The sequence below is a fragment of the Lolium perenne genome, chromosome 4 (genome assembly GCF_019359855.2).
Source record: "Lolium perenne isolate Kyuss_39 chromosome 4, Kyuss_2.0, whole genome shotgun sequence".
NCBI classification, from domain to species: Eukaryota; Viridiplantae; Streptophyta; class Magnoliopsida; order Poales; family Poaceae; genus Lolium; species Lolium perenne.
In genome coordinates, this window is record NC_067247.2 from 394,912,906 (window position 1) to 394,936,454 (window position 23,549).

The window sequence follows — 23,549 nt, forward strand, 5'->3', positions numbered from 1 at the left end:
TGAAGAGGTTCATTGTAGAGCTCGGTGTGGTTCCTAGTGCATTGGACCCATTAATCATTTACTGTGATAACATGGGTGCTATCGCCAATGCACAAGAGCCAAGGTCACACAAGAGGCTGAAGCATATCAAGCTGCGTTACCACTCGATTCGAGAGTACATCGAAGATGGAGAAGTAAAGATTTGCAAAGTACACACTGATCTGAATGTAGCAGATCCGTTGACTAAAGCTCTCCCTAGGGCAAAGCATGACCAACACCAGAATGCCATGGGTGTTAGGTATATTACAATGTAATCTAGATTATTGACTCTAGTGCAAGTGGGAGACTGAAGGAGATATGCCCTAGAGGCAATAATAAAGTTGTTATTATTTATATCTTTATGTTTTTGATAAATGTTTATATATCATGCTATAATTGTATTATCCGAAACATTAGTACATGTGTGATATGTAGACAAACAAAGAAGTCCCTAGTATGCCTCTTAACTAGCTTGTTGATTAATGGATGATTAGTTTTATAATCATGAACATTGGATGTTATTAATAACAAGGTTATGTCATTGTATGAATGATGTAATGGACACACCCAATTAAGCGTAGCATAAGATCTCGTCATTAAGTTATTTGCTATAAGCTTTTCGATACATAGTTACCTAGTCCTTATGACCATGAGATCATGTAAATCACTTATACCGGAAAGGTACTTTGATTACACCAAACGCCACTGCGTAAATGGGTGGTTATAAAGGTGGGATTAAGTATCCGGAAAGTATGAGTTGAGGCATATGGATCAACAGTGGGATTTGTCCATCCCGATGACGGATAGATATACTCTGGGCCCTCTCGGTGGAATGTCGTCTAATGTCTTGCAAGCATATGAATAAGTTCATAAGAGACCACATACCACGGTACGAGTAAAGAGTACTTGTCAGGAGACGAGGTTGAACAAGGTATAGAGTGATACCGAAGATCAAACCTCGGACAAGTAAAATATCGCGTGACAAAGGGAATTGGTATCGTATGTGAATGGTTCATTCGATCACTAAAGTCATCGTTGAATAGGTGGGAGCCATTATGGATCTCCAGATCCCGCTATTGGTTATTGGTCGGAGTGAGTACTCAACCATGTCCGCATAGTTCACGAACCGTAGGGTGACACACTTAAAGTTGGATGTTGAAATGGTAGAACTTGAATATGGAATGGAGTTCAAATATTTGTTCGGAGTCCCGGATGAGATCCCGGACATCACGAGGAGTTCCGGAATGGTCCGGAGAATAAGATTCATATATAGGATGTCATTTTATGTGAATTAAAATGATATGGAAGGTTCTAGAAGGTTCTAGAAAAGTCCGGAAGAAACCACCAAGGAAGGTGGAGTCCCGGTGGGACTCCACCACCATGGCCGGCCAACCCTAGTGGGGGAGGAGTCCCAAGTGGACTCCCCCATAGGGGGCCGGCCACCCCCTCCATGGAAGGTGGAACTCCCACCTCTAGTGGGAGTCCTAGCTTGGGTAGGTTTCCCTATTCTATGGAAGGTTTTGGGTTCGGGTCTTATTCGAAGACTTGTAGTACAACACTTGGGGTTCCACCTATATAATGAGGGGCCAAGGGAGGGGGCCGGCCACCCCAAGACCACAAGCTGGCCGCCCCCCTTGAAGTGGTCGGCCACCCCCTCCCAAACCCTAGCCGCCCCCTTCTCCTCCATATCTCCCGCGTGCTTTAGCGAAGCTCCGCCGGAGTTCTCCACCGCCACCGACACCACGCCGTCGTGCTGTCGGATTCAAGAGGAACTACTACTTCCGCTGCCCGCTGGAACGGGAGGTGGACATCGTCTTCATCAACAACCGAACGTGTGACCGAGTACGGAGGTGCTGCCCGTTCGTGGCGCCGGTGATCAAGATCTTCTACGCGCTTTTGCAAGCGGCAAGTGAACGTCTACCGCAGCAACAAGAGCCTCATCTTGTAGGCTTTGGAATCTCTTCAAGGGTGAGACTCGATAATCCCCTCGTTGCTACCGTCTTCTAGATTGCATCTTGGCTTGGATTGCGTGTTCGCGGTAGGAAATTTTTTGTTTTCTATGCAACGTTGTCCTACAGCGCCCTCTTCTTCCTCCTCAAGCCGCCGGAGCTCCTCCTCCTCGCCGGAGTTGCCCCGTCCGCTCCCTCTCGGAGTTTTTGGGTGGATCGGGTGCCTCTCCTTCCTAGCTACCTTCTCCTCCAAGCGGCTTCCACAATGGATGCGGGTCGTGTTTCTCGGGGTGCTCGGAGACGCCCAAGGGGTGATCGTTCAAGTGATGAGTTCGCACCAAACGCTCCTCGCAAGTCCTCAACATCTAGGCAGAAGAACAAGGCTACAAGGGAAAACTACAAGACCATGGACATTGTCACTTATTCCGCTATCCGCATGAAGAACTGGTATGAAGACCTCCCAAGGGATGAAGAGACAGAGGGCAGGAAATACTGGTGCATGGAGCAGGAGTTCATCTACAAGGACATTTATGAGCCCATGAAGAATCTGAGACCCATGCAAGCTATCGATGTGGACCTTCTGGCAGTCAACAATCATTTTGAAGATGAAATCTGGGTAGCTGGCAGGATGGGCTTGAAGGATATCATGAAGATTCAATGTGACTATAGTCCAGAGTTGGTGAAGCAATTCTTTGCCACTTTGGCCATCCAGAAAGATGAGGACTGCACTATGGAATGGATGTCTGGCTCCACTCACTGTAGGGCAACCTTGCGCCGGTTTGCTGGTATTCTTGGAGTTCCTGCAGGAGGAGGTCGTCGCCTCCATGGACCACAGAGGACAGATAAGAATGTGTTGTTTGATCTCTATACCTCAGCTGGAAAAGTTGGTACTGCCAAGGGGCTGCTTCCCATCTATGGTCAGTTGCTCAGGTTCTTTCGGGCCACCATTTCTCCAAATGGTGGTAACAATGATGCACTCCGGGGAGCCCTTCTGGATCTTTTGCACCTCAGCCTTAGGTGTGCTCGTGATGTTAATGAGGAACGTAACTACACTATTGATGTCATGGACTTCATCTTCAATGAGATTCATGATGCCATGGTCTCCCGGACCACCATACCTTATGCACCTTATATCCAGCTCCTCATGAACAACTCTGTGGCTTTGGATGGTGAAGACTTGAGCGTGTACCCATTGATGAAGCACACTGTCAAGAAGCCTTACAAGCTTAAGCCAGTTTCTTCTGCTACTCCTGCACCTGACTCCTTCATGGGTGATGCTCGTTCTAGTGGTTTTGCTCCTGCTCGCCATGCCGACCTCCCGGCTATGAAGAAACAAGTGAGCAGGCTTAGTTGGTTTCAGCGTCACATTCTCTGCATGAACATTGAGATCCATAAGGAGAACTATGCGGCCAGCCGAGAGCGTTCTGAGATTAAGCATACTCAGGCGGTTATTCTGCACAAGCTCAGTGGTGAGCAAGGACCCCCGCCTCAGCCTCCAGTTCACCCAGGTTACAGTGGGTGGCATTCTTCACAGGTTCCGTGGAGTGATCTTGATGATTGCATTCAAAGGTCCAACCTCACTCGCCGCTCTCCGGATGCCCCTGACACTGAAGATGAAGATGAGGAAGCGGCGTACCAGTCCGATGACGAAGATGCCTCCGAGTGATCCCCATGGGGCGAGTAGCATCGCGCTTGTCCCCTTTTTGGCGTCTCGATGCCAAAGGGGGAGAAGTGTTCTATTAGGACTTCTTTCGGGGATTTGCATGGTTTGGGCACAAGCATATGCGTTTATCATTCTTCTATTGCTTGTGTTCCCTCTTATTTGAACTATTTGGTTTGTTTGTGTTCCGTTTAAAACTATGTGCTATGTGGTGTGAGACATTGTTATGGTTTTCGGATTTCTATATGTTGAGATCAAGGCTATTATATTATGTGTGATGCTATATCTCTGTATTATATATCTACACATGGGTTTGATTTCTAGCATCCTATCTCAACTTCATATATGTCTATGTCTCTTGTTAGAGCTCATGTTGGATACCTCTTGTGTTGAGGCACCTCGCTCCTATGTGTTGTGTATTTGTATTCAAATGCAAATTACTTATATGCACACATGTAGGGGGAGTGCCTTTATGTTTTGCCATCATGCTTGTCTCTATAGTGATTCTCTTGCAAATCCGTATATTGTCATCAAACACCAAAAAGGGGGAGATTGAAAGAACATCTCTCATATTATGTTTTGTGTGTTTGATGTCAATGTATGTGATACACTAATGTTTGTCTAAGTGGTTCAGGGATTATATAGATACATTTATATGTGTGTTGGATGTGGTCAGTTCTGTCAAAAAGAAGCAGCAAAAAGATCATCAGGCCGGATAATCTGGGCCGGATATTTCCAAAATATCCGGCCCCCAGTTTTCGGCTAAGGACTTGAGGAATTGTGGCTCAGTATGCTTCTGGATAGGGGCCGGACATTTGCCCGGATATTGTCCCGGTTTTGTCCCAGGGCCGGATTATCCGGGCCGGATATTTCCAAAATATCCGGGCCCCTCGAAAATGGCTAAGGACCTGAAGAAAAGCAAGTCTGGATAGGGGCCGGACATTTGGCCGGATATTGTCTTGGTTTTGTCCCTGAGGCCGGATTATCCGGGGGGGCGGATTATCCGGCCCTTACTTAGGCCGGATTATCCGCCCCCCCGGAAGCCCCAACGGCTGGATTTTGGAGAGGGGTATTTATACCCCCTTCTTCTTCCTTCCTCCTTTGCTCAATCATTGCACAAGAAATCTTCCAAGCTTCACCTCCATTAGAGCCACCTCAAGAAACACAACATTTGCAAGATCTCCTTCCTCCCCCAACCAAAGCTCTTGATCTTTGGAGATTCGAATGCGAAGACACCGATCTACATCCTCACCGAAGCGTTTTTCATTTCCCCCTCATTTGTTTGAGGGATCTCATGCTAGTGTTCCTATTTGGTTCCCTAGATGATTTGTGTTGATGTGTTGTTGTTGATTGTTGTATTGTTACAGATTTGGGAGCCTCCAATTCAGTTGTGGATGTGTGCCCCAAGAACCTTGTAAAGGCCCGGTTTCCGCCTCGAGGAAATCCCTTAGTGGAAGTGGGCTAGGCCTTCGTGGCGTTGCTCACCGGAGATCTAAGTGAAGCCTTCGTAGCTGTTGGTTTGGCTTTCGTAGCAACCACACTCCTCCAAACGTAGACGTACCTTCTTGCAAAGGAAGAGAACTACGGGAATCATCTCCGTGTCATCGCGTGCTCCACTCTCGGTTACCTTTATCCTATTCTATCTCTTATATTGCGTAGCTATATCTTGCTTAGTTGCTTATCTTGTCATATAGGTAAATTCACTTAGTTGCATATCTAGAGAATTTACCTTTGTGTCAAGCCTAAATTGAAAAAGAACTAAAAATTGGTTAGCACCTATTCACCCCCCTCTAGGTGCGGCATACGATCCTTTCAGATGGGACATGGGATATGAACGTCGCCCCTGCTGCAAGGAAAACACCCTGGTTATCACGTAAAACAGCTCCCATCGCTCCAGCTTCCTCGTTCTCTACAAACGATGCATCGACATTAAGCTTCACAAAGTTGTTTCTTGGTTCAGCCAAACCACCTTATCATGGGCTTCACTTGAGGGTTTTATACACTCATTATTTGTTGTAATTGAACGAATAGAAGTAACACACTTTCTTATAGATGGAATTTGCTCACCATGCGATCTTGTCCTTCTCAACCACCAGATGTACCAGGATGCCACCGCAACTAATTCTCTCATATGAATTGACTTGAAACCCGGGACAGTCAGGTTGTTCATGTTTAGCAAGGATGCCATCACTTCAGAGCCAGAAAAGCCAATTGTCATAGCATTTTGGATAACATCAGTAATACCGAGACACCTCCAAATTAGTTCCGCCTCAGGACATGTGAATAACATATGAAGAACGTCTTCCTCAACAACATTACAGATTGGGAATATGCCATCAGTACCAATATGCCGTCTGAATAGAATTGATTTAAGCAGCACTATCCCATGCAAAATTCTCCAACAAAAGATTTTCACTTTCGTCGATACCTGCAAATTCTATAATAATTTCCAAGTCTGGCTGTTAAGAGGAGTACCAACAATTAGAGACCTGCATGTAACACCATTAAACTGATGGCGCCATTCTGTATGATATGCAGACCTCACATAAAATCTCCCAGATCTCGTTCCATGTCACGCTAAAAAGTCATCAAAACCATATATGTTCAGGGGGATTTGCAAGATCCTATTCGCATCAATTTGGTGGAAATTTGAATGGATAGTATCCATATCCCACTGACCAGAGATAGGATCAATAAGCTCCGCCACCTTTGAAAGAATACAATGTCCCCGGGGGGAGATCACCTTTCTATTATGGCTCGCTGGAATCCAAGGATCCCTCCATATATCAATAGAATCTCCACTTCCCACTCTCCATATGCACCCTCTTTTATATGTTTGAATTCCTGCACAAATACTTTGCCAAGTGAAAGATGATCCAGATTTGGGTCCAGCCTATAAAATATTACCATTTGGATAGTATTTGGCCCTCAGTACTTGGGCACAAAGAGAATTTGGCTCATCAATCAACCTCCATACCTGCTTAGCCAGCATAGCTTTATTAAAAGAGTGGAGATCTCGAAAACCCATTCCCCCTCCTTCTTTGGAAAACACATTTTCCACCATGCATACCAGTGCATTTTCTTTCCCTTATCATCATCACCCCACCAGAATTGAGCAATGATATCAGTATTTTTTTACGGCAGAAGAAAGACGGACATGATATAAACAGGGATACTTTGGATAACTGCTTTGATCAAAATTTCTTTTCCACCTATTGAGAGCATTTTCTCTTTCCACTCTTCAATTCTTTGTAGGATCCTTTCAATAAAATGCAGAAAAACAGTCGCTTCTATCAACCCCACAAATAGCTGGCGAACCCAGATACTTATCAGAAATAGCTTCAATATAAATATTGAGGATGTTACACATATCTACCTTCACCCCCACACTTGTATTAGGGCTAAAGAAGATGCTAGATTTAGCCACACTGACCATCTGTCCTGAATTTGCACATTAGGCATCAAGCACTTATTGCAACGAGATTGCATTATTCGAGTCTACTTTCAAGAGAATTAAAGAATCATCAGCAAATAAAAGATGTGATATCGATGGTGCATTTCTGCACACCTTAATCCATTCAATGCCACCAATCTCCTCTTCATGCATCAAGCCGCTGGATAAACCTTATGCACACAACAGAAACAAATACGGGGATAGGGGATCCCCTTGTCTTATACCTCTGGTAGGAGTGAAGCCATCCGTTAACTGAGAGTTATATCTGACCACATAGGAAACAGATGTGACACATGCCATAATCAGCTCAACCCATTGCTCATGAAATCCAAACCTTAGCATCATCATTTTTAGAAATTTCCACTCAACTCTATTATAAGCTTTATGCATATCAAGTTTAACAGCACACAGACCAGATTTGCCTTTCCTTTTATTCTTAATTTTGTGAACACATTCATATGCCACCAGTACATTATCTGTTATGAGTCTACCAAGAATAAAAGCATTTTGGGTGGGAAAAATAATGTCTGGTAAAATAACCTTGAGTCTCGCAGCTAGCATTTTGGAAATGATTTTGTACACCACATTGCATATAAAAATTGGTCTGAACTGCGATACTTCCTCCGGGTTATCAACTTTAGGAATCATGACAATCACAGTTTCATTCCACCCTACAGGTATACTCTTTTCATTGATCGCCTTAAGCACTGCCGCAGTGATATCATTACCAATGAGGTACCAAAATCTTTTAAAGAAAATAGCATGTAATCCATGTGGAGCCGGGGCTTTTAGATCACCAATAGTAAAAACAGCCTTTTTAACATCCTCTGCTGAGGATGGGGCCATCAACATATTATTCATCACTTCTGAGACTTTAGGGATCACTTTATCAAGAAACGCCGATCGACCACAGGGTTGTCCGATGTAAATAGATTTGAGAAATAGTCCAGAATAATCGGATTCAAAGCAACCAGGAAGAATTTATCTCTTGCAAAATTTACGTGGATGTTAGGCCTTTTCTAAAAAAAAGTTGCGGCGCCGTGGAACTGTTGCAAGTCCGTCCGCGTATCCTCCTCCTTTGCAATGCAAAAACAAATAAAATAAAAACTCTCCGTGCAGTCGTAACCGCCGCTCCGTACCGAGCGGAGCTCCTCCGCCTCCGCTGTCCGCTCCGGTGGCCTCGCCTCGTCTCGCCGGCCGAAGGGAACAACCGCCGCGCCCGACGTCACCGGGTAAGCTCCGCTCCATCCTCCACCAAATGCGCACGCATCCTCCCGCAGCAGATCGGTTACTACCGTCTTCCTCCATTGCCGCCGTTGCCGATTGATTCCGTTTCCCCTCTTGTTGTCTACGAACCAGGCATGCGACACTTGATCGATGGCCGCGCGATACGAACCGGGGACTGGAGCTCCCACTGTGGGACTGGCACTCAGCGGCTCCAAGTCCAGCGCCTACGTCCTCCAGTGGGCTCTCGCCAAGTTCGCCCCCGCCGGCGCCGCCTTCAGGCTCATCCACGTCCTCACCCCGGTCCTGGCTGTACCCACAGAACGTATGCTATGCTACACTACACGCTCATTGTTTCCCGCCTCCTTGTCGAGTTTTTCGCTGCTTGCTCACTACGTGTTTGTGGAAATGTCTGCTTGTGGCTTGGTTTCAGTGGGGAACTACATCCCGATCGACAAAGTGCGCCCCGACAAATCCGACGCGTACGTCAAGATGGTGCAGCTCAAGGCGCAGGAAATGCTCGCCCGCTGCAAGAACATGTGTAATCAAAACAAGGTAGTTTGAGTTTCATTAACAATTCCATTTCCTATTGTAGGCTCTGAACTGAATGAATGTCTGCTGGCGAATTTATCTATCTGCTCACCTGACCAGGTTGAAGCTCAGATGCTGCTTGTTAACGGCAGCGATGTCGCGGATACCATTTCCAATCTCGTTGCTCAGTACCAGATACAGATCCTCGTCGTCGGCAACCCTACCAGCAGGAGCGCCTTTACTAGGTAGCTCGTCACACTTGTTCTGTGCTGATCCACAGCCATGGGTTATTTAATGCTCGTGCATCCGTTTGACCATCGAACGGCATGTCTTTCTTGTACAGGAAGTCCAGTGGAAGTAGGACGTCATCCAAAATCTGCAAGAGTGTCCCCAGCTTTTGCACAGCGTATGTTGTCTCAAAGGATGGATTGTCTTCGGTTTATGCTCCGGAATCAGAAATCGGCTCGCCCTCTGGCTCCAGGGTACCAAAAGGCAGCTGCAGCAGCTCTAGCAGCGAATTATTTTCAGATGGAACATCCTCGATATCAGGTAAGGCATTCCCAGTTGCCAAGCTAACACCAAATGTATTGCTTTCTTTTTGTGCAACACATTCATTCCCATTTCTCATTCATGATGAAAATGTGAAACTGCAGCATGCTTGCATGAAGACATAAGCCTATTATTGTTTCTAGTACTTTTTCTTAAAAGTTGAATTTTAAATGCAGAGACAAGCTGGACTTTCTTATTCCCCTTCTCATCATCTGAATGTTTACTTGTGCCCTTTCTCATCAGATATGAACAACGGTTCAGGACAGGGTCTGTTTGGTTTTCCACGTCTGCCAAGCTCCAACTCTACATCAGAGAACCTTGGAAGTAGTTCATCTGCTGAAGGTCATCGCTCATTTACTCTATATGATTATCTCACTGGAAATGCATCATATAATGATAAGGACAGAAGAATCGCCTCATGCACTGGTGCTGAAAGCTCTGTCTCAAGTAAATTGTGGGGTTCGGACAAGGTACCGATGAAAGAAAGTTCATTGCAGGGATTAATACTTTCGGACAACAAGGTTAGTGGTAAAGTTTCTTGGTTATTGACAGAATTTTAATCATACACATGTTTTCACCCAAAACTGTATTTATTTAGAGGTCTAACACAAAGCTTCTGATTTGATACTTTTCCCAGTAGTCCAATATATTGAAAATTACCCAGGTTTTTTTTTGCTAAATTGGTTATGGTACTCTGCTTGATAATGAGTTACTGTCAAGTTTACATGTGCCTTATGGTTCTTGAATTACTATAGATGCATTCCTTGATTAGGTGAATTGACTGTTGCTCCGGATAAAGAAGGTGAATGGAATATGCTATGTTTTGGGGATTGCATACTAACTCTGCTGAGACCTGATAACATGTTCCAATGCAGGATGATGTCAATGCAGAGCTCGAAAAGCTGAGGCTTGAACTGAGACATAAACAGGGGGCATACAAACTTGTTCAGGATGAGTCTGTGGATGCATCTCATCAGGCAAGTCGGTGTTATTGCTGCTGTCTGAAAGGATGGATTTACCAATTGTTTAAATCATCTTACATCTGATCCTTATTGATGCCAGGTGGATGAATTAGCTGCAAGGCGTGTGGAAGGGGAAGTTCAATTAAGAGAGATACAGTCCAGGGTGGATAAGGCCAATGACGAGATACTGGAAGGGATGGCACATAGATGTGCCGCAGAGGAGGTAACTGCCCGTGTTAAGGATCTTGTAAGAGCGGAGGTTATGCAGAAAAATAGGCTGCTGGCACAGGCATCCAAAGACGCTGATCAGAAGTCTAAATTGGAGCAGCTCTTTGTACTTCAAGGCAACTCATACTCGACGTTCTCTTGGGAGGAGATTGATAACGCCACATCATCATTCTCAGAGTCTCGAAAGATCGGAACTGGATCTAATGGAACTGTATACAAGGGCTATCTCAATCACTTAGATGTAGCAATCAAGGTCCTCCATTCTAATGACCGCACCAGTACCAAGCATTTCAACCAAGAGGTATTGCCTGAATTTTGTGCTTCTTCTAGTGAACAAATTATGAGGCAACACTTTATTTTAATCATATTTTCATATCATAGTGAAACTGTGTCCTATCTTGTGAATGAGTCATATTCATTTTTGTAAAAAAAGAAACAACTCGTATGACTTAGATGGGCAATGTAGTGTTCTGATATCTTTTGCTGAATGCTGCCTATTATGGTCTCTGTGTATTTCATTTCGTTTGTTGTAGAACTAGTTCATGTCTGATGTCTGTACCATTAAACCAGAACTTTTATCTCTATTTAAGTTAGAATGTTTAAAGGTTTAAGAAAGTGCCTATTTCTGCCTATTTCTGCAGCTCGAGGTTCTGAGCAGGATACGCCACCCTCACTTGTTGATGCTGCTCGGAGCCTATCCTGACAGGGGCTGCTTGGTGTATGAGTACATGGAGAATGGCAGCCTCGCGGACCGTCTGCAACGCATAAACGGCACACCACCAATTCCATGGTTTCACCGCTTCCGCATCGCCTGGGAAATTGTGTCAGCCCTCGTGTTCCTTCATAGCACAAAGCCCAGCCCTATCATCCACCGTGACCTGAAGCCTGAAAACGTGCTCCTCGACGTCAACTTAGTCAGCAAGATTGGTGATGTTGGCCTGTCAACACTAGTCCCATTGAAGGAGTCTTTGTCCAGCCGTACAGTGTACAAGAAGACTGGTCTGGCAGGCACACTGTTCTACCTAGACCCAGAGTACCAGAGAACTGGGCAGGTGTCTGTGAAGTCTGACACATACTCTTTTGGCATGGTGATCCTTCAGCTGCTGACGGCAAGACCACCGATCGGATTGCCGGAGCTAGTGGAGCGAGCAGTGGAAGATGGGAAACTTAGGGATATCCTGGATGAGAGTGCAGGGAACTGGCCCCTGAAAGAAACGAATGATCTAGCTCAGCTGGGCCTCAGCTGTCTGGAAATGCGGAGCAAGAACCGGCCCGACCTCAGGAGCGTAGTGGCGGTAGAGCTGGAACGGCTGAAGCATATCGTGGCCACTGCATCGGAGCCGGCGCAGGCCATGCCAGGCTTACCCGGGCCACCCAGCCACTTCATGTGCCCAATACTCAAGGTAAGGCCCGCTAAAACAATGGTCAGCGTGTCTCATATTGTTTGATAAAAATAACATGCATGGGTGAGTTTTTTTGTTTCTAAGAATGATGCATTGATGAGTTTGTGTGCTTTTTCGTTCAGAGAGTGATGCAGGATCCGTGCATCGCCACGGACGGGTACTCGTATGAGCGCAACGCGATCGAGATGTGGCTGTGTGAGAATGACGTGTCGCCGATGACGAAAGCGCGGCTGCCTGACAAGACTCTTGTGCCTAACCGGTCTCTTCTGTGTGCGATCACAAGCTGGAGGTCTGAGGGAGGAGACATCTGATCGAGGCTAATGGTAAATAGTTAGTCTAACCACACAGCTTTAGGCCATGTCAGCTTCTGCATAAAGTGAAGGAGCAATTCCGCAACTATAATTGCCATCCTCGGTAAGCAGGAGTAGTAGTAATCTTCAGGAGGAGGGAGATCGTAAAACAATGATTGGCAGCGCAATGATGCCTAGCTTTTGTCAGTTTTGAGTTTTGCATTTGTGCAGTGCCAGGTATATAGTCCTTCAGATTTTTGATGATTTTTGAGTCTTATCTTTTTAGTTGCGCAACTATACGAGCTCATATGGATGCAGTCCACCATAGGTTTTTTTGTGTGTAAGTAGCGTTTCGCAAACAAGCTTGACATTGACAGATCGTAGATGTTGATCAACTATGCGACTGATCGCACAACATCGAAATGCTTAGCTATGTTTACCAGCTGCATCTGCTGCTTGAATTGGTGATTAGTTTGTCGAACTGATAGGTTCACAAGTGAATGTGTTAGTGAACTGGAATCAGATGGATTTGTATGGTTTTCATTCTGATAATTTGAACCTATATCGCTGTGATGTACTAGAGCATGCTTCACGTACTCCCTCTATTCCGAGTTAATTGACTTCCATTGAACCACCTGTTTGTCATTCCGAACGGAGGGAGTACGCCTGTTTGTTTGTCATGTCTGTGTATCTATCATGGTAATGTTTGGATGAGACCTTTGAGCTTTGGCTTCTGATATGTGTTTAATGGTACTATTCTGCTTGTGTAGTAGATTTCGACCATTGTTCTGTGGGTAGCTAAATTCTGGAGTTGCTGCTAAAACTTTGAAATGCCCATAATATCGTGTGAGCGCCGTGAATTATTTTTTCGCCAGGATCTTGGCCCGAAAGGATCAAAAGTATATTTTCATGAAAATTTCTCGCTGCAAGATAAATATATCCGCATTTAGATAAAATTGAGTCACCTATATTTTCCAACGGAGAGAGTAGTGGTCAGCTCAGTCCAGCATCATAAATCTCAGTGGTGCAACAGGGAAAAATTAGCAGTTTATCGTCAAGCATATAAGACGTAGGTTGTTGGTTTCACGTCAAAGCTACTGGTTATGTTCTAGTGTCTTGCAATTGGAGCAGATCTCCAAATATAACTATGTTAGTGAGGCCTTTTGGCTCATATGTAAAATATTTGCACCCATTATGTAAAATAATTAGAAAAGAAATTTAAAAAATGTTTTAAAAATTGATATAAATTTTATGGTGTACATCGTGACATTCTATGTTTGTGCACAAGTTTTCGTGAAAAAACAACATTTTATGTGGCATGTACAAAAAATAAAAAAAATGTCCTGTACGTAGTTGTGTTGTAGCATTAAAATTTGTCTTTTTTACAGGAGATATAAAAAAATAAAAAAAATTTGAAAACTTGTGTACGAACATAAAATGTCTAGATATACATGCAAAATTTTATATTAATTTTTTTGACACTTTAAAATGTATTTTCACACAACGGGTTCATATGCCAAAGTGGATTTCAGATCTGACTTAGCTTTCTTTTTTTAGAATAAGCAGCTCACTTTATTAATCAAGGTTTTTTTTTAATCTTTTTGGAATAGTCACAGGCTCGTCAACTGGAGAATACGGGTGCGGTGGGCTCTAACAAACTGCTCATTATGGGGTCCTTTCGTCGCTATCTATTTGGCCGCGATTTTGCAGACGCCGATCGAGTTGCCGTGTGCACGTACACGGGGTTCTGGTTCGCGATCGTGGATGGAAGCGCGATCGAGACGGCGCCTCAGGCGCTCGCCGCCGCCATCGCAATCGCACTATGATCCAGCCGACGATGATCGAATCAGCGTCCTTCCCGACGACATGCTCCTCCAGGTCCTGGTGCGCTTGCGCTGCGCTCGCGCTGCCGCGTGCACAGGGCTGGTCTCGCGCCGGTGGCGCGGCCTCTGGGCTCGTCTCCCCGGCCTGACCTTCCGTGACATCCCGGTGAGCAAGATCAAATCGGCACTGGAAAGCGTCGCTCGCGGCACCAGCGTGTCCCTCCTCGAAATCCGGCCATCGAGGAGCATGTCGTCACTGGCGGCGGAGGCCAAGGTCGAGGACGCCCGTGCAAAGTCATTGCTGCTCTCCGCCACGAGGTTCTCGCCGGAGGAGATGGTCTTCATCCTCCCGCGGTGTCCTAAGATTGGCCGTGCCATCACCATCGCACTGCCTTGCTTCGGTCGTGCCACTTCCATTGAGCTGGATACGTGTTCCCATCGCATCACGCCGCCGGTGGGTGAGCTCCCGGTGCTTGAGATGCTGTCCATCTCCGGGAACATTGCCAAGGTCGATTCCTTGCTCAAGTGCTGCCCGCGGCTGCGCGTGCTCGGGATCACCTTCCGAGGTGCCAAGCCAGACTGTCTTGTGGCGGAGCTCTCCACACTCGAGGCGGCAGCAGTGCTAGGCCTCACGGTGTCCCGCCTAGGCATCGAATTTGAGGGGAGGCATAGGGTGGTCGACGGCCCTCGCTTTGATTACCTTCTCCGTGCCGCGGCTAGGCTCGCTCCTCATGAGCTCCTCTTCACTAGCCACTTCATAAGATCTGTTGATGCCGACCTGGTATGCTTCAACCGCACCACGTCGATCGAGATGAACTTGTACACCATTCGATTCACACAGCTGCAAGCCGGCGAGTTCTCAGCGCTTGAGAGGCTAGTCCTTAATGGTTGCACCATCACTGATCTTGTCACAATGATCATCCGTTGTCCGCGCCTGCGCGTGCTCAAAGTGACTGCAGATATGTCTGCACGTGACGTCACCGTCCACTCGGCGTCGCTCGAGGAGCTTGAGCTTGATGTCCAAATAGACACGGAATGTCAGAGCATTCAGGTTGTGACTCCACTACTTAAGCAATTGAAGCTCAAGGTCCATGGCAGGACGAACTTCCATGTTTCCATCTTAGCGCCAGTGGTGGAGAAGGTTTCATGGTCTCGGACATATTCCTTCGTGCCTCTTATTTTTGGTTTTTGGTGGCTCCAGAGCTTGAGGCTAGAGACAATAGAGAGCTCCAAACACAAAGATGAGGAAGGGCTATGTTCTCAGCTCTCTCGTGTTCATGTTCTATCCATGGAGATAGGTTCCCATGTAAGATCTTTTGTATTTGCTATATTTTGCAGTCGGCAAGATTTGCGTAGGAAAATTAGTTTTAATCACAACATTGCCATATATACCAAGCAAAATAATCATATCTTTTTTGTAGAATCATATGGGTGTTGCGGTGGACTTTCCACATGAGATGGAGAAACTCGTGGTTACCAACTTTTCCATATTTAAGCTGCATCTCAACGCAAAGGGGCATGCATTTGGAGCATTTATGTTACGTCTTCTTAAGATGCATCACATTCGAATTAATACACGGAAGCTTCAGATTGTCCTACCAGGGTGGTTCAACGTAATTATCCATGTTACTATATATCTTATACGCACAATACTTGTTTGAAATACATCGTAATGTTTTTTTATGTTCTAGATGGCACAAGCATCGCAATGTTTTGGAAACTGTCCTTGTGATGAGCCCAAGGATTGGAGGAGTCAAATTATCCGTTTGACTCATCTTGAAGAAGTGGAAATCATCAACTTCAGAGGAGGGGATCACGAGATTGATTTTGTGACATTGATATTTGGATGGGCGCCAATGCTTACAAAAATGATCATCAAGTTTGTGTATGAGATTGAACAAAGTGAGATTGGAGGTTGGCCCACGACTATCTACAATATTTGTTCGGCGTATCCTTCTGTGAATTGCTTTATCTATCTCAGCTCTGGTGAAAAGTGGAGTGGTCCTCCTGTATGAATCCTGCAGACTTTGCTTTGCTTCCGAAAAATAAATGCTCCTAGCAACATGTGGCGAATACAAACCTTTGTACTCAGTCGCACGTCATGCTTAATGTCTATAAACCTATTACCTATAGTATTCCATTGATAATATTATATACTAGTTTTTCTCAATCATTCATAGTTACATGGCAATCAAAAGATTGCAGCCGTTATCTGTTGAGAGATTGGCTTCTAAAATCCGATTCCGTGTAAATGATACCATTCTGCTTTTGTAGTAGATTGTGAGCACTCCCTTTCATTCTGCTCTATGCTGGAGTAGTAAAGTTTAGGGTTGCTGCTAAAACTATGGAATGCCTGAATATCGTGTTAAGCGCTTTATCTTGATGTGAATTCTGTGGTTGCCTGTTAAGAACTCGTTGCACAAATTTGAAATTTGCTGCACTTCACAGGTTAGCATCACACTGCTAGTGCGCTTCACTGCTTCAGGAACATCGACTATAAAACTAGCTTGTACCTGGATTAGTTGTGCAGCGGGTTTGGCCGGCCAAGACGCCGCTGTCTTGCTGCTGTATCACGCGGCCGATGAACTTACCGGCTGCTCCCCTTGAAGATGAAGAGGACGATGGCACATCCTCCCGATGTCCAGGGCCGTAGAAGAAGGAGCGTTCTGCTTTGCTCGTTGGCGACTCAGCGCCCTCAGCCATGGCAGAGAAGGTGGCTGCAACGGCGCTCGGAGTTGGAGATCTCCAGCCATGCGTCTGCTCTGCTTCCAAGAGAAGAAGGGGTCTGAAGCTCTGTGCTCCCATGTCACGTAAAATCTACGAAATTTGTGAAACCTTGCAAAGATGGAGTTTGCTGGGATCAAGAAAGCTGGGACGGGAACGGTGCCGGCTTATGATCATTTGTATATGCTGAAGAGAGACCACAAAACGTTATCTGAATGAATTAGAACGGCTTAACAGTATATTAAGCTGGTGTAACAGACGGCGGAATGTATATTCTGATGTAGACAAGAAGAGTGGCACCGGATGTATCTAGAATTTGGCCACTTTGATCTATGATGAGGTGGAGGAGCTCATCGATCACTGTTGATGGCAAAAGCCTAAGAGCATCTCCAGCCGCGTCCCCCAGAGCGTCCCCCAAATCGCGCCGGATTGAGCGTTTGGGGGACGTGTTTTGTTCGTGCCGCCTTTGGGGGACGTCGCTCCCCAGCCGCGTCCCCCAAACGCCTCCCCCAATCATTTAAAATATTTTTTTTTGGCTTTTTTATTTCAATTTCCACAAACTAATACATAATTTGGAACGTGGTTTACACGAAAACATAATTGGGAACGTGGTTTTCCACAAACTAATACATAGTTTGAACCGTCGTGGACACAAATATAAAATTTTGCAAAGAAACTAAACCTAACTAGGCCGTGCATCGAAGGTTTCCTGTGTTCGCTGCTAAGAAAGAACACTCGAGGGCACACCCAGTCACCTAAACTGGAAAATCCAGCGGGAGGATGGTGCCCTTGTTGGTTCTACCGATGAGGCGAACAGACAGAAACCTCCGTGCACGTGTTCGCTGCGAAGAAAGAACACTCAGTCGTCCTCCTCGTCGGTGCTGTCGCCGTGGTAGTCCCGGCGGCACCGCGTCTCGTCGAAGACCTTGACGCTCATGTCCCTGTCGCCGAAGTAGGAGAACAGGAGGATGAAGCCGGCTTGGAGGCTGTGGTGCCGCGCGAACTTCTCCCAGCCGATGTTGAGGTACATCTTGCCACGCGCGTCGTAGATCACGTCGACGATCCACCGGTAGTAGCCGCACGCAGCCTCCCGCAGATGCATCGTGCGCGGGCGATCGTCGCCGGCGACGTAGTCGGCGAAGGAGTCCGGCAGCCTCTGGATGCCACGCGGGTCGCCCTTGAGGACGAGGACGAACTCGAACCGCACGTCCGGCTCCACGTCCATCTCTGACGATGATGAAGCCGGCGGCGTGGAACGCGACGGCGAGCGTTCAGCTCTGCCGCGGCCACGACCACGACCACGACCACGGCCGCGAGGTCGGCCTCCGCCTCTACCGGACATAGCGTCGAGTCTTGTTGAGATGGTGGCGGCTAGGGTTTGGGAGAGAGGTGCTAGGGTTTGTGTGTGAGAGGGACGATGAGAGGAGGCCCTTTTATAGGCCGGAGGGAGGCGGGGAGCGGTGGCGCGCATTAACGCTGGCACGCAGAGCTAGGCGCGACGGGATGCGTCGCTGCGTCGCTGCGGGAACTGCACCGTCGCTGCGTCGCTGCGGGAACTGCACCGTCGCTGCGTGATGACCCACAAGTATAGGGGGTGTATCGTAGTATTTTCGATAAGTAAGAATGTCGATCCCAACGAGGAGCAGAAGGTGTTGACAAGCAGTTTCGATGAAGAATTCCCTGTAAATGCTCACAGACAAGTATTCGGGGGGTTTTGATGTAACAGTTGAATAAAGTACGAGTAAGTAAAGTGCGAGAGTAACAATTGCAGCGAGTGGCCCAATCCTTTTTAGCACAAAGGACAAGCCGGTTTGTTTACTTATAATGACCAAGCGTTCTCGAGGACACACGGGATTTTAGTCTAGTGCTCAAGAACTAAACGAACTACTCACAAGACATCATATGGAACATGATCAGAGGTGATATGATGATGAATAACAATCTGAACATAAACTTGGTTCAATGGTTTCACACAATAGCATCAACAACAAGTAGAGATCGATACCGGGAGAGTTTCCCCTATCAAACAATCAAGATCAAACCCAAATTGCTACGGCGGTGACGGTGTCCAGCGGTGGAGACGGCGGTGATGATGGTGGAGATGATGATGATGGTGATGGAGATGATGTCCAGCTCGATGACGGTGACGATGGCGTCGATTTCCCCCTCCGGGAGGGAATTTCCCCGGCGGATTCCTGCCCGCCGGAGAGCTCTTTTCTCTCTGGTGTTCTCCGCCCCGCAGAGGCGGCTGTAACTCTTCGCGAGGTACCCTCTGTGGCTTAGGTTTTCGGGACGAAGGATTTCGCGAAGAAAAGGAGGCGAAAGGGGCTGTGGGGCCCCCACACCACATGGTGGCGCGGCCAGGCCATGGGCCGCGCCGCCCTATGGTGTGGGCCCACCCTGGGTCCAGCTGGCTCCTCCTTCTGGCTTCCTTCGTCATCTTGAAAAATAGGATTTTTGGTATAATTTCCTTCCACAGTTGATCTTCCGAAATATTACGTTCTGACGGTGCTTTTTCCAGCAGAATCCTGGCTCCGGTGCTTGATCCTCCAATAATGATGAAACATGCAAAATAGATGAAATAACATAAGTATTGTGTCCCAATATGAAATATATCAATGAATAACAGCAAATTATGATATAAAATAGTGATGCAAATTGGACGTATCACTGCGTCGCTGCGGGAACTGCACCGCCAATAACTTTCGTCGCGAGGTAGGCGACGGTTAGGTTAAAAATTTATTGTGCCGCTGATGAGTCGGCCCCGCCACTCCCCGTCTCGCTTTTCGTTGTGTCCGGCGTCCCCGGTGCGCCCCCTGTGGGACGGGGACGGGCTCGGGGCGCCGGACACAGAATGGGGGCGCGCCGGACAAAAATGGGCTTTGGGGGACGCGGCTGGAACGCATTTTCTGTCCGGCGCGCCCCAAATCCCTTTGGGGGACGCGGCTGGAGATGCTCTAACCACCTGACAAGACTTCGATTTGTGCTAGAAGACATGGGAGCAGGGCAGACGTATGATATGCCTTAGCCAACAATTACTCTGCCACATGTTGACTCTGAAGTTCTGATGCACAATGAACCATGTAACGTTGTACTATATTTACTTATGTTAGATTATTAGGCAATATGGTTTAATTATTGAAAACGATGCACTAATATACTTAGCTATACACATCCGTCTAAGCATATTTAGCAGATCTGAACATGTAATTAGTGTTAGAGTTGTATACCTGTACCTATACGATACGGAGTAGTACTCCGATCGTATACAGTACAAACTCTGTATATACCACTTAGGGGGTTTTTCCCTAATATATAAACACGCAACCGATCACCCTAAGGGGTACGATCGTTCTCCTAAAATCCAATATGGTATCACGAGCCTTCCTCTTCCCTTCCAGCAGCCGCCGCCGGTGATCTTTTTCGCCGCCGCCGCCCTCACGCTTCTCGATCCCCTTGATCGCTACGACCAGGACCTTGTTTACTTCCTTGTTTTTCAATTCCCCAGCTCAGTTTCAGCCCCACAACAATCTAGACAACTTCTCTACAAACCCTAGAACCTCCGTTTTCCATCTATACGGCAGGCTTTTGTCTCTGTTTTTCTCGAGGCTGTTTTCTGTTTTCCTGGTGCGGTCTCTGTTTCTCGCCGGCCGTCTTGCAGCATGCTCATGGCGTCATCCTCGATCGCCCCTGCTGCGGTTACCATTGGTTCTCCTCCTGCAACGAAGCTGACACGTGAGAATTTCCTGTATTGGCAAGCTCAGGTCTTGCCTTCTCTCCGTGGTGCGCGGGTCATGGGTCTCCTGGAGGGATCGGATTTGGCGCCGCCTGAAACTCTCGAGGTTGATGATGAGAATCAGAAGAAAATCACCATACCCAACCCGGCCTATGACACTTGGATTATGCGGGATCAACAAGTGGTTAGCTATCTGGTTAATTCTCTCTCTGAAGATGTTCTTCCGCAGGTGTTTGGTCTCACGCATCCTGCTGATGTTTGGACTGCGCTCCATGAGCTCTATTCCTCTCAGTCCAAGTCCCGGGTTTCCACTATCCGTGGTGCACTCACCAACACAAAAAAGCTGGACTTGAGTGCTCAACAGTACATCACAAAGATGAAAGGCTTCGCTTCTGAACTTGCTGCTGCCGGGAAACCGGTTGATGATGATGAGCTTAAGGATTACATACTTAATGGTCTTGATGGTTCTTACAATGGACTTGTTGCTGCGATCAATGCCCATCCCAATACCAAACTCAATGATGCTTGCTCGCAGCTTCTCTCCTATGAAACTCGAGACAACATGCTTGCCTCCACGGGTCAGGTTTCAGGCACTTTTATGTCCTCGGTCAATGCCGCTCCACGGCGCCCGCCACCATCCCCACCTATGCCACCTCGCCCTTCTCCACAACCTGCCCCATATATGCCGCCTCCACCACAATATCCCTACTCTCCATATCCTCCATATCAGCCGGCTCCTACCTATCAGCAGCACATCCCATATATGCCTCCTCCTATGTACCAGCCACCTTATGCTCCTCAACCCTACATGCCTCCTTACATGCAACACTCGCGCCCTCCACGCCCTCCTCCCCCACAGCCTCCTCAGCAGGCTCAGCCTCCACGTCAGGACCAGCCTCGCCGTCCTAAAGGAGGCCGTGCCAAGAAGCCTAGGCGTGTTGCCTCTCCATGGCAGGAGGGGGTTCTTTGTCAGATCTGCAAAAAGGAAGGTCACTCTGCACATGAATGTTGGTGGCGTTATGGTGATGATGATGATGATGACACTCCCACTGACACAAAAGGTGCATATGGCATTGACACAAATTGGTATATGGACACTGGTGCTACAAACCATGTTACTGGTCAGCTGAACAAACTCACAGTTCATGACACCTATCAGGGGAGGGATCAAGTTCACAATGCTAGTGGACAAGGTATGGACATTGCACAAATTGGTCATTCTGTTTTGCATACCCCTCATAGTGCTCTTCATCTTAAAAATATTCTCCATGTTTTGAGTGCTTCCATGAATTTACTTTCTGCTCATAAGATTTCCTTAGACAACAATGCTTTCATTGAAATTCACCCTTTCTTTTTCTTGATTAAGGATCAGGCAATGCAGCACGTCCTGTTTAGGGGTCCATGTCAAGGTGGCTTGTACCCCCTTGTCCCTGCCTCCACGCCTTCATCAAAGCATGCCCTAGTCACCATCAAGCCCACTTCCTCCACCTAGCATCGTCGTCTTGGACATCCATCATCTTTTATTGTTCAGCAAGTTCTTAGGAAGAATAATTTATCATACTCTCCAGAAACAAATGCTCATGTATGTGATCCTTGCCAACAGGCCAAGAGTCATCAGCTACCCTATCCCATATCCTCTAGTGTATCCACTGTTCCATTGGAACAGATCTTTTCTGATGTATGGGGACCAGCTCCTCTTTCTGTAGGCAAGCATTCATACTATGTAAGCTTCATTGATGATTTTAGTAAGTTTACTTGGATCTATTTACTTAAGAAACGATCTGAGGTGTATCAAGTCTTTCTCAATTTTCAGCAGTTTGTTGATCGCAAATTTGGTAGGAAAATTATTACCATGCAAACTGATTGGGGTGGTGAATATGAAAAACTCAATAGTTTCTTTCAAAAAGTGGGCATCACTCATCATGTTTCATGTCCGCATTCTCATCAACAAAATGGTTCCGCGGAACGCAAACATAGGCACATTGTTGAAGTTGGTCTTGCCTTACTTGCAAATGCCCCTATGCCTTTAAAGTTCTGGGATGATGCTTTTCTCACAGCCACATACTTGATTAATCTCCTTCCTACAAAAGTACTGAACTTTGAGACACCTTCCCAGAAGCTTCTTCAAGTCTCTCCTAATTATGACCCACTTCGTGTTTTTGGTTGTGCCTGTTGGCCCAATCTTCGTCCATACAATAAACACAAACTTTCGTTTCGTTCTAAACAATGTGTCTTTCTTGGGTACAGTCCCCTTCACAAAGGAGTCAAATGTCTTGATGTCACTACTGGTCGTGTCTACATTTCTCGGGATGTTGTGTTTGATGAAAACATTTTTCCTTTTGCTTCCCTTCATCCCAACGCTGGTCGCCGTCTCCGTGAAGAAATCCTTCTTCTTCCAAATGACCCACCTCTGTCTTCAGTTTCTTTAGATAATAGGGGTGTGCATACTAATGATCATGCTTTGCAACTAGTTCCTGTTGTTAATCCTCCACAGGTTCCCGCTGTACAAATGTCCACCGGAGATGCTGAAGAAACTAGCAGAAATTCTGGAGAAACTGATGAAAACTGCACAGCAAATGACACTGCCAGTCCACAACAATTTACATCTGAAATCTGCAGCGATCCTGAGCAAGATTCTGGCCCAGAATCTGCCTTGGATCATGAGCGAGACATGCAGTCTCCCGCCCATCAGAGCAGGCCTGCTCCCGCTGATGGATGTGCTGGGTCGGCTCCGTCGCTCCACTCCATGCCTGCCACGTCGCCAGCTGGGTCCCGTGCTGCTCCCTCCACTGCTCCCCCACGTGATGCTGTCGCCGCTGCTGGCCCGGGTGCTGCAGCACCGCATGCAGCGCGTCCGTCTGCTGGTGATTCGATCTCAGCTGATGCGATTGGCGATACTGCAGCTGACGCTGCTGTGGAGGATCCCGATGCACAGCACAATGATGACACTGCAGACCATGATGACATGCATGGTATTCAGGCAGAAGCAGCAGCTGGT

General features: G+C 46.8%; 2 protein-coding genes across 2 annotated transcripts; both read left to right on the forward strand.

The window, feature by feature from the left end:
• The first annotated feature begins 8,155 nt into the window (after nt 1–8,155).
• On the forward strand, nt 8,156–12,884 carry LOC127297661 (U-box domain-containing protein 52). Its single transcript, XM_051327975.2, has 10 exons — nt 8,156–8,313; nt 8,441–8,630; nt 8,739–8,860; nt 8,957–9,081; nt 9,180–9,385; nt 9,629–9,906; nt 10,261–10,362; nt 10,448–10,876; nt 11,217–11,978; nt 12,101–12,884. The coding sequence occupies exons 2-10, from the start codon at nt 8,459–8,461 to the stop codon at nt 12,287–12,289; spliced, it is 2,385 nt and encodes a 794-aa protein (XP_051183935.1). The 5' UTR covers nt 8,156–8,313; nt 8,441–8,458; the 3' UTR covers nt 12,290–12,884.
• Nucleotides 12,885–14,134: 1,250 nt separating this feature from the next.
• On the forward strand, nt 14,135–15,447 carry LOC127348266 (uncharacterized). Its single transcript, XM_051374349.1, has 2 exons — nt 14,135–15,232; nt 15,430–15,447. The coding sequence occupies exons 1-2, from the start codon at nt 14,135–14,137 to the stop codon at nt 15,445–15,447; spliced, it is 1,116 nt and encodes a 371-aa protein (XP_051230309.1).
• The last annotated feature ends 8,102 nt before the right edge of the window (nt 15,448–23,549 follow it).

Coding starts and splice junctions, on each gene's coding strand:
- LOC127297661 (XM_051327975.2), top strand. CDS start 8,459: ATGGCCGCGCGATACGAACCGGGGACTGGAGCTCCCACTGTGGGACTG. Junction 8,631..8,738: donor CCTGGCTGTACCCACAGAAC/GTATGCTATGCT, acceptor GCTTGGTTTCAG/TGGGGAACTACATCCCGATC. Junction 9,386..9,628: donor TGGAACATCCTCGATATCAG/GTAAGGCATTCC, acceptor CTTTCTCATCAG/ATATGAACAACGGTTCAGGA.
- LOC127348266 (XM_051374349.1), top strand. CDS start 14,135: ATGCTCCTCCAGGTCCTGGTGCGCTTGCGCTGCGCTCGCGCTGCCGCG.